This window comes from Triplophysa rosa, linkage group LG18, assembly GCF_024868665.1.
Source record: "Triplophysa rosa linkage group LG18, Trosa_1v2, whole genome shotgun sequence".
NCBI lineage: Eukaryota > Metazoa > Chordata > Actinopteri > Cypriniformes > Nemacheilidae > Triplophysa > Triplophysa rosa.
In genome coordinates, this window is record NC_079907.1 from 23173143 (window position 1) to 23182751 (window position 9609).

General features: G+C 44.5%; 1 protein-coding gene across 1 annotated transcript; it reads right to left on the reverse strand.

The window, feature by feature from the left end:
* Nucleotides 1–6283: 6283 nt before the first annotated feature.
* Nucleotides 6284–8796, reverse strand: tmem26b (transmembrane protein 26b). The gene is made up of 6 exons (XM_057358884.1): nt 8508–8796; nt 8262–8358; nt 7830–7913; nt 7322–7530; nt 6653–6732; nt 6284–6537 (listed from the first exon to the last, which is right to left on the reverse strand). The coding sequence occupies exons 1-6, from the start codon at nt 8693–8695 to the stop codon at nt 6287–6289; spliced, it is 909 nt and encodes a 302-aa protein (XP_057214867.1). The 5' UTR covers nt 8696–8796; the 3' UTR covers nt 6284–6286.
* Nucleotides 8797–9609: the final 813 nt, after the last annotated feature.

The window sequence follows — 9609 nt, forward strand, 5'->3', positions numbered from 1 at the left end:
GTGTGGAGTCATGTTGGGCCACCTTGAGAAGCGTGGTTGTGCAATCATATGTAATAAAACACTATTATTCATAAGTAATATTACATAAAGCTGGCGCAGTGCTCCTCAGAAAACACGTGACATCCGTGTGTCTGTTTGCATGACTCTTTGATCTCAACCTAATCCTCCAACAACAGGCATCCTGCAGAGCTTCAGCTCAAATCTGATTATATAACCGGACTTGTGCGCAAATGGAATGTGTGAAAGCTTTGTGTGTCAGTTTCGGATCCAGCTAATGCTGTTGCCTGACAGGCGCTGGGACTGGAGTACCACACGCTACTGAGACGCTTTCCATCCAGAGATGCTTACAGGTAGAAGTCCGGACATTCTGTAGAAAGATTCAAACACAAAAGAGAACTTTAATAGACTTTAAAAGGATTATAAGATTGAGGCTGAGCAAAAGGACAACACGCAGAGTCAAAAACAAATGTGAAGAAGATAAACACAGTATCAGTTTTAAAAAGTGTTTTTCCAGATTTATTCAAATATTCACTTTAGGTTAAATGCCTGCTATCCTCACCAACTGTTCCAAATAAAATGCATCACATTGAAGAGTGTTGATGTAAATATCCTATATCTATTTTTTCAATGACTGTACGTGTATTTGCATATAAAAAGAACATATTATTTACATCGTAATCAGGGTTTCTTTTACAGATCGCTCACGAAGTTTAAAAGTTAATAGTGTGACATTCTAAGCTAATACATTATACAGCCGTTGTCAATCTGTGCCATATGGATTCTGTTTATGTATAATAGGGACATCATATTCACATTTGTACTTTACAAACTCATAAGTCACACATTCCACTGTCACATTTCTGCAGGATCAGGATTAAATTCAGTGGAATATCAAGAACACATCATGAACACAGTTGTGAAGTTTAAGACAGATAAAGTCTAGTGTGAGCTTCACGCTCATCTGATAACTGCACATGCGTTCTGTCTCCAGGTCATTTCTCACAAAGGTGACATTATTTGGCTCTGAAGTTACTTAAACTATTTCTTCCTCATAATTTAACACATACATCTATCATAAGAAATGATTTGATCAATGACTTTGGTGTGTGACCATCATCTTGACTATGTGCAGAATGCTGCTGTGGGTGAACAGAAGGAGACTATTATATTCTATTTATAAGAGTGGACTGGACAGTGTTACTCAGGAATATTTAGTTACCGTCACCCCATTCGGGACAATCAATAGATTCTTACTGCTATTCATAGACAAGCACAGTGTGTCAATGTCATATTTCAGCACACACACATTTACCTTTTACTCTCTTTATTTAATTGATCATTGCAATTCATTTAAAATCCAGTGATCTATTTTTCATGCCTGTAAAAAGTTTCAGTGTCTTTCTTTACAATATTACATGTTGTTTTTATTCAGAGTGAAGTCTATATTATTCTGTCTCTATTCTCTTGTTAATCTCATTACGCCCTCTGGTGGACAAATGATGTTACAGCATTGATGACAAAAATGACGTTTAAAACTGTAAATGATGTAGTTTCTCTAGTAAAACAACTAGGCTACTTATACAAAACTAAATCTAACCCCGAAATGCTTCATTGATGTTTGTACATTTATTAAAGAATTTTCTTATGTATGAAGTCGAAATGAAAACAAGTTTTGAGTTAGATTCGTCCTCCAGCTATATGTAGGCCTACAGGTCACGGATAAGCATTAGTTTAGAGGAAGATACCATTTATCTCCAGCATCCGTTCAGCAGTCACCGTTTCCTTCACAAGATCTCAGTGTGAGTTCTTCATCTGAGAGGAATCTTCTTTCCTTTATATGACATCCACATGAATTCATCATGACAAACATTGTGTCGGTATAAACGTGATCTGCCCTTAAAGACCGAGTGCTAGTGAAGTTTGTTTTTGTGTGAGAACACACACTGACTGTCACTTTTACAACATGTAATAATAATGATGCTAATGATGAATAATGATGCTTTTAGCTGGCAGCTGTGAAGTGATTCAGTGAGTGAAACTTTAACTTGCTATATACAGTATATACTATCTATATATTTTACTGTATATGTTTATATTTTAGATTTTAACCAATTTAAATTATTTTTAATGCAGAAGATATATTTAACATTTTGTGTCATGATACTGTGTTTATCTTCTTCACATTTGTTCTGCAAAATGTCTACAATGTAAGAAAATTGGATGAATAAAGTCAATTTTCTTTTGTAACTGCTCTGTGTCTGCACAAACATGCTGTGTCATGACAAAATTCTGCATAAAAACCACAGACTATATTTTACAATCATAAAGTGTTATACTAATAAACATGACTCAAATGAACGGGAAAATGCATTAGAAAGAAACATAGACTCAAATCCTATAGAACTGACTTTAAATGAAAAAAGAACACTAAATCAAAACACAAAATGTTTTAGTTAATGGTCACAATGTGAAATCTAATAAAACCTTGATAATCTGACACGGATCAGCAGTCAGATGTACTGTACACAACGGTGCCATTAGATAAACCACAGACGACTGCTGATAAAGTGACCATTGAATCCTTTTATCAGAATCAACAAAGATATGTCCCTTAGGAAAATTAACCGTGGTTTAAAACCAAAAACGTCTTGGTTACGGATGTAACCTCAGTTCCCTGATGGAGGGAACGAGACGTTGTGTCGAGCTGACAGATGGGGTTCGCTCTTGAAAACCTATCAACTTCTAGTTTAGAAAAGGCCAATGAAATTGGCCAATGAAATTTGCATGCCGGACTATAAAAGGTATAAAAGGGAGACGGCATGCTGCATTCATTCGCCTTTTGGACTGAGGAGCCTGAGCATCCCGCGACCGCTGACCGCAAGACGTTCCCTTTCTGTCGGTCTCTCGACGTTGTGTCGAGCCGACAGATGGGGTTCCTATGGAAAACGCCACAGCGCTGTGCCACGTCACAATCTCCAGCGGAGCGACGCTGACTGGCCTGGGTGAGTCAGACGATGTTGGCCCGTCCACCGCCCCGACACTGCGTGCCCGTTGCACACGGCACCCCAACCCTGCAGGGAGGCATCCGTCGTCACCACGACGTGCCTTGACACCTGCCCTAGGGGGAGTCTTGTCCGCAAAAAGGTCATGGAAGACCAGGGGGTCAGGGTGCGTCGGCAGACAGGCGTGATGACCATACGCCTGCTGCCGGTGTGCCACGCTCTCCAAGGAACCCGTGTTGGAGCGGTCGCATGTGCATCAACCCGAGGGGGACCACCCCCGCCGAGGATGCCATGTATCCCAGGAGCCTCTGAAATTGTTTCAGGGGGACTGCTGACTGCCTGAGAACCTTCAGGCAGTCCAACACTGACTGGGTGCACTCTGTAGTCAGTCGCGCTGTCATGGAGACCGAGTCGAGTTCCATACCGAGAAAGAGGATGCTCTGCACGGGGGAGAGCTTGCTCTTTTCCCAGTTGACCTGTAGACCCAACCGATCTAGGTGCCGGAGCACCAGGTCCCTGTGTGTACACAACAGATCTCACGAGTGTGCCAAGATGATCCAGTCGTCGAGATAGTTCAGTACCCGCACACCTCTTTCCCTGAGGGGAAGGAGGGCGGATTCCACGATCTTCGTGAAGACACGTGGAGACAGGGACACACCGAAGGGGAGGACCCTGTACTGATATGCCCGCCCCTCGAAAGCAAACCGTAGGAACGGCCGATGTCGAGGGAGGATCGAGACATGAAAGTATGCTTCCTTTAGGTCGATTGCCATGAACCAGTCCTGACATCTGAAAGACGTCAGGATGCGCTTCTGCGTGATCCTCCTGAACGGCAGCTTGTGTAGGTGCTTGTTCAGGGCACGCAGATCTAGGATGGGGCGCAGCCCCCCGCCTTTCTTGGGACAATGAAGTACGGGCTGTAAAACCCGTTGAACATCTCGGCTAGTAGGACGGGCTCAATCGCTCCCTTCGCCAGAAGGGTGGCAACCTCAGCCCAAAGCATGGGCGCATCCCCACCTCTGACTGAGGTAGAGAGGATACCCCGAAATTTGGGAGGGCGTCTGGCGAACTGGATCGCGTAGCCGAGACGGATCGTCCTCCCTAGCCAGCCTGACGGCCTGGGAAGCTGAACCAAGCACCCAGGAACCGAGACAGGGGGCCGCTTTCGCCGTGGCTGCTGATGGGACGATGGTCTCCTCTTCGATGTCTCTTCCGGGGGGGGGGCGCCTGAGTGGGGGGCGCCAGAGCCGGAGGGCGTCGAAGAGGACCAGGGCTGCTGGGAAGCAGACGTTGCATGGGACTCGACGGCCGAGGGCGGCCGAGTCGCGGCGGGGGAGGATATGCTTGATATCCTCTGTCTGCTTCTTTACTGTCGAGAACTGCGGCTTGACATTATCTCCAAACAGCCATCCCTCTTGCGAGATGGGTGCGTCGAGAAAGCGGACCTTCTCGGCGTTACTCATCTGTGCAAGGTTCGGTCAGAGGTGTCTCTCATCGACCACAAGTGTGGACATCGCCCGACCCAGGGCCCGCGCGGTCACCTTGGTCGCCCGTAGAGCGAGGTCGGTGGTGGCGCGGAGTTCCTGCATAAGCGCTGGGTCGGTCTTACCCTCGTGGAGCTCTCTCAACGCCTTGGTCTGGCAGGAGCAATAGCATGGAGAGAGGAGGCAGCTTGGTCCGCCGCAATGTAAGCTCTCGACACCAGAGATGCCGAGACCCCACATGCTTTGGACGGGAGTCTAGGTCGAGTCCCCCAGATGGCCGCCACCTGCGGGCACGAGTGCACCGCGGTGGCACACTCCACCTGGGGGACATCGACGTATCCTCTAGCTGCCTCACCCTCGAGGGAAGAGAGGGTGACAGAACTTTGTTTGACGTGAACGTGCCGGAAAGGGGGCATTCCAGGTCTTACTAAGTTCCTCATGCACTTCCGGTAAACACGGCACTGGGGGCGGGCACGGCTTTGAGCCGCGCTCAACCCCGAGGCGCCATGTAGCCAGCCGCGAGTGCTGGGAGATGCAGTGCGGGCACTGCAACCCAACGCTCACGGCGGCCCGGGAAAGCATGGCTGACATTTCGACGTCTGCTTCTTCCTGGGCTCGACCCCCCGAGGGAGGGAGCCCAAGGAATCGTCGGAGTCGGATGGCAGTATGTCACCCCCCGATGCTGCAAGAGACATCTCATCATCACGCATCATGTCTGAATACGTGTTTGAGGAACAAGACGGTGGGACCGTCTCCTGGGGAACGGTCAGACGAGCGAGACGAGGTGCGAACGGTCCGTGAGCCAGTGGCTGGTGGATAACGCTCACAGTAATCCTCATATCACCCTCGCTGCTTGCCGTAGCGAGCGGCAGGGCCATAGTCCTGCCGTCGCGGAACGGGGAGCAGACGAGGTGGTGGCTGAGTCCCGTGGGAACACAGCCACCTGTGACGCAACGTCTGAATCGTCAACCGCCCGCAGTGCAGGCAGGACGTATCCACAACGTCTGCCCCAGTGTACTGGAAGCAGACATTGTGTCCGTCCCCCTCCTCGATGAGTGTGTTGCACCCATGAGAGCAGCGGGACATGCCACGCTGGAGAAATTTGCTCTTTTAGAGAAAACTCGAACACTTCTGGAACTGCCGAGACGCCCAGGGGAAGTCGCTGCAGGAAGGGACCGTCCGCTGCACCACGTCGTAAGATTCCAGCAGTAATTCGGCGTAGAGATTGAAGTCTCGAAGTCGATCAGTGTGAAGGCTCCAAAGAACAAAAGGTGAATGAATACAGCACGCCATTTCCCTTTTATACCCGGATATCCGGGGGCGGAGTCCGGCATGCAAATTTCATTTGCCAATTTCTTTTCTAAACTAGTCAGAAGTTGATAGGTTCTCAAGAGCGAACCCCATCTGTCGGCTCGACACAACGTCGAGAGACCGACAGAAAGGGAACCATGGTTACTTACTGTAGTAAAAAATAACTATGGTTTCATAACTGTAGTACTGTAATTGATATTTGATATACTGACATCCAAAAAAACACACCCCTTACAAAAACCCACATCCCTGCACTTATTGCTCTGCCCTCATAATAACAAACACTTACACACCTGAAGAATGCAATCTAGTGTCCTGAAAACAATTCCTGGAACTTCACATGAGTCACAAAATACCGGAACCATGACATTTAACCATCAAATATAAAAGTCTGGTTAAATATCACAGAAACATGCAGTAACTCAGCCTTTAATGAGACCGGTGCAGTGCTTCTTAAAATAACATCAATGCTAACAACACGGACAGAACTCATGATCTGAAATCAATGCAAATGACCCACAGTCTGTAGATGTTCAACATCACCACCAATAAGTTCTTCATGGTAAAAAAGACCAACATTTGATGATAGACAGAAAAGCGCATCATAACCGTCAGTCGGACAATAAAAAAGGGGCCATCTTGAAGAAAAAGACTTTCCGCAATGTTCCATATATCTGTCCTGTGTTTAGAGAGGAGAGAGTCTTCCTGAGCTCTGATGTCCTCTGTTCTGCTGTTCACCACTAAAGTACAGACACAACCTTACTACCATACACACACGTTTACATTGAATGTTAAAATAATGTCAACATTTATTTGTGTGCATGAAACAACAGCCAAATATAGACAGATACACACCTGAGAAATGAAGAGGAAACTGTAACATACTCCACGTCCATACTGCTAGAATAATGTACACAAACTGTGGGCTTTCCTCCCTATAGTGTGAGAAATGACATACAGTATACCGTGTGACAAAATATTTCAGATGAATAATTAAACATCATCACATATAAAAATGAGTAAAAGTTACCATTTCAGAGCAAAACAATGGTTTTATTTGTGTGCGTGAGTATGTCACATTTCCTTTTTTGATGTTTCATGAATTTTGTATTTTATATTTGCATTGTTGTTTTGTTGATAGAATATTCATGAAAAGCCATTAAAATCAAATATAAAAACAATTACTGCAGATGATCACGTGTGATTGTTATTTGCCTGTAAAATCTCAACAACACTAACATGTCACTGGTTGCCAGGGTGTTGCTAGGCAGTTCCTCTGAGTGTTTTAGTATGTTGCTATGCAGCTTCTAGAGTATTCTGGGTGGTTGCTAGGGGATTGCTAGGGTGTTCTAGGTGGTTGCTAGGGGTTGCTATCTGGTTGCTAGGGTGTTCTGGGTGGCTGCTTACTGGTAGAAACCCACCTGGAAAACTACACTATCATTTGTCCTATCACTGAGAAAATGTTTTTCTTCCTTGAGACGTCTTAGACAAAAGAGCATGAAAAATGTAAACAATTCTACTCACTTGACATCAGACAGCGTCTCGCTGATAAACTCGAGAATATCCGCAGCAATGCCCACAAAGATGAGCAGTAACTGAGACATCTCATCTCTGGTGACCCCTCCAGCGATGGGCAGCAGCCATTTGCCTACTATCAGAAGAATCAGGAGGATTTGCTGAAGGGCCAGGATCCAGTCGTTGGCACAAACCGACGACAAGAACTCCAGAGGGTCCTAGAGCAGCACCAGAAAATGAGTTTGGAGATTTGAGGGTCTGCTCATGGAAGAGCTGAGGTCAGAACGACATAAAGCGTGTCCTGTAAACCCCGTACAGTACATGAAGGTGCGGCAGCTAACAGCCGTTCTTTCAGACCCTGAACAGAGCTGTTGTTTGTGTTGAGAGAGCAAAACTAAAGACCGGAAATGAGAAAATAAACTCTGCCTGAAAGGCTCATGAGGGTCTTAACAGAGAGTTTACAGTCTAGACGTCCATGGAAAACATGTGTAATGTGACGACAGTCTGAATAAAGTACCTGTGGATTCACTGTTCCATTGGTGAAATTTCTCCATTCATGAAGAAAAGCTTTAATGCTGTCGGATGAATCCAGTCTGTTGCACTGCAATAAATAAGACTGCGAACATCACACTTAAGAAGACAACTAGCAAGTGCGCAAAAAACCTCACTGTTTTTCTCTTGTTTTCCAGCACACATATCTAAACGGTCCTAAATCACGTCTTGTTTTCTAAACCATCAGGGTATGAAAAATAAACCTCATTCAAAGGGAAAACCAGGTGGTTTTCGTACCCTTGTGGCAGATTTCATTGTTTTTAGTGAAATGATTCTATTAACAAAAATAGAATAAACAAGACAAAAATACTGAAATCAAATCATTGTTTTGCTGTGTTCCTTAAAGACATATTGATGAACTCTTGTGTGCCCTTTCTTCATGAACGTGAAGTATTACCTTCGTGTCATTTGATTTGTTGTGCTGATGGTGCAACTCAAGGATCCATATGGTTGGTATGATACTGATGAGGAAGAACAGAATTGCTGGAGAAAACCTGGAAAATGACAATCACTTTATACACGAGTAATGTAAAGCGTTTTAAAAGTTCACATAACGTCTTTCAAACAAATTCTACATGGTGACATTTCAGGACGTTGCTTCTTCATGATCCCGCATATTAGAAAATCACATTTGTTGACTCACCATTTGTAGTCCTTCCCTTTCCTCCTTTTGAGAGTTAAAACCATTTCAGCCACGAGAGGCAGATAAAGAATAGTCAGGAACCAGTACAAGTTATTCTTTTTCACCCATGTCACCCTCCAAACGCCGATAAGAGACACTAAAATGAATAATATCCTGGTGACTGCAGCGCAGGTGAACTTGACAAGCATGACTTCTTCTCCACTCCAGTCTTAGGCTGAACGTTGATTCTCTCGCTCTGAGCTCCTCTCTGTCTGAATCAATGAAACTCTTTTGCCCCACTTCTCGCCACGCTGAGGCGGCACCTTTCCCACATTTTCACTACACATTGCTTGTGTTTTGTGTCATTACATAAGTCACAGGAAGCAACAGAATAAAAAACATTCCCACTGCTAGAAAGAGTTTCCTTCTGGTCTCAGAGTTTGTCATGATTTACGGTAGGTTACATTTGAACATGTCTCTTTTACCAGATATCAATGCACAAACATTTGGTCCAAAATATAAAAATAAAGATTTATTGTGAATCATTTTTCATGATAATTGAAACCGTTACCCTTTCATTGGGACATGACTCCAGATGTCACTCTTTCACCCACGTACACACTTCTGGTGACATAATGATGCTTTAATAAGGACCCTGGTTGTTCTTCAAAGTCGATGAATGAAATGTTGTTCAAAACGATTTGTTTGTCCATTCAATTGAGTTTGCTTAGGACTCTAGAGGACAGCCTTTTGTAAGCAGGAAATGACTCATTTCAGGTCATTTAGCAGATGCTTTTATCCAAAGCGCAAATAAGAGAGCATTAGCATTAAAATAATATAAAAATGAGGTAAAAGCTCAAAAGGAAAACACAAGAAATATTTAAGAACAGCTTCATTTTATGTACTGATGTTGGAAATTACACACAAATCCTAATCTTGGTAATGAATGTTAATTATGAAATAATATGCAAATTAGGAGAGAGGGTCTGATGTCAAATATTGCCTTGTGCACTACTGACACCTAACGGTCGTTTCAGAATCAACAATTGTGCTCGTGACTGAAGTCTTCCTGAACTTTTAAATTGTTCATGAGTATTTTTTTAATGAAATTGGAAATCGACTC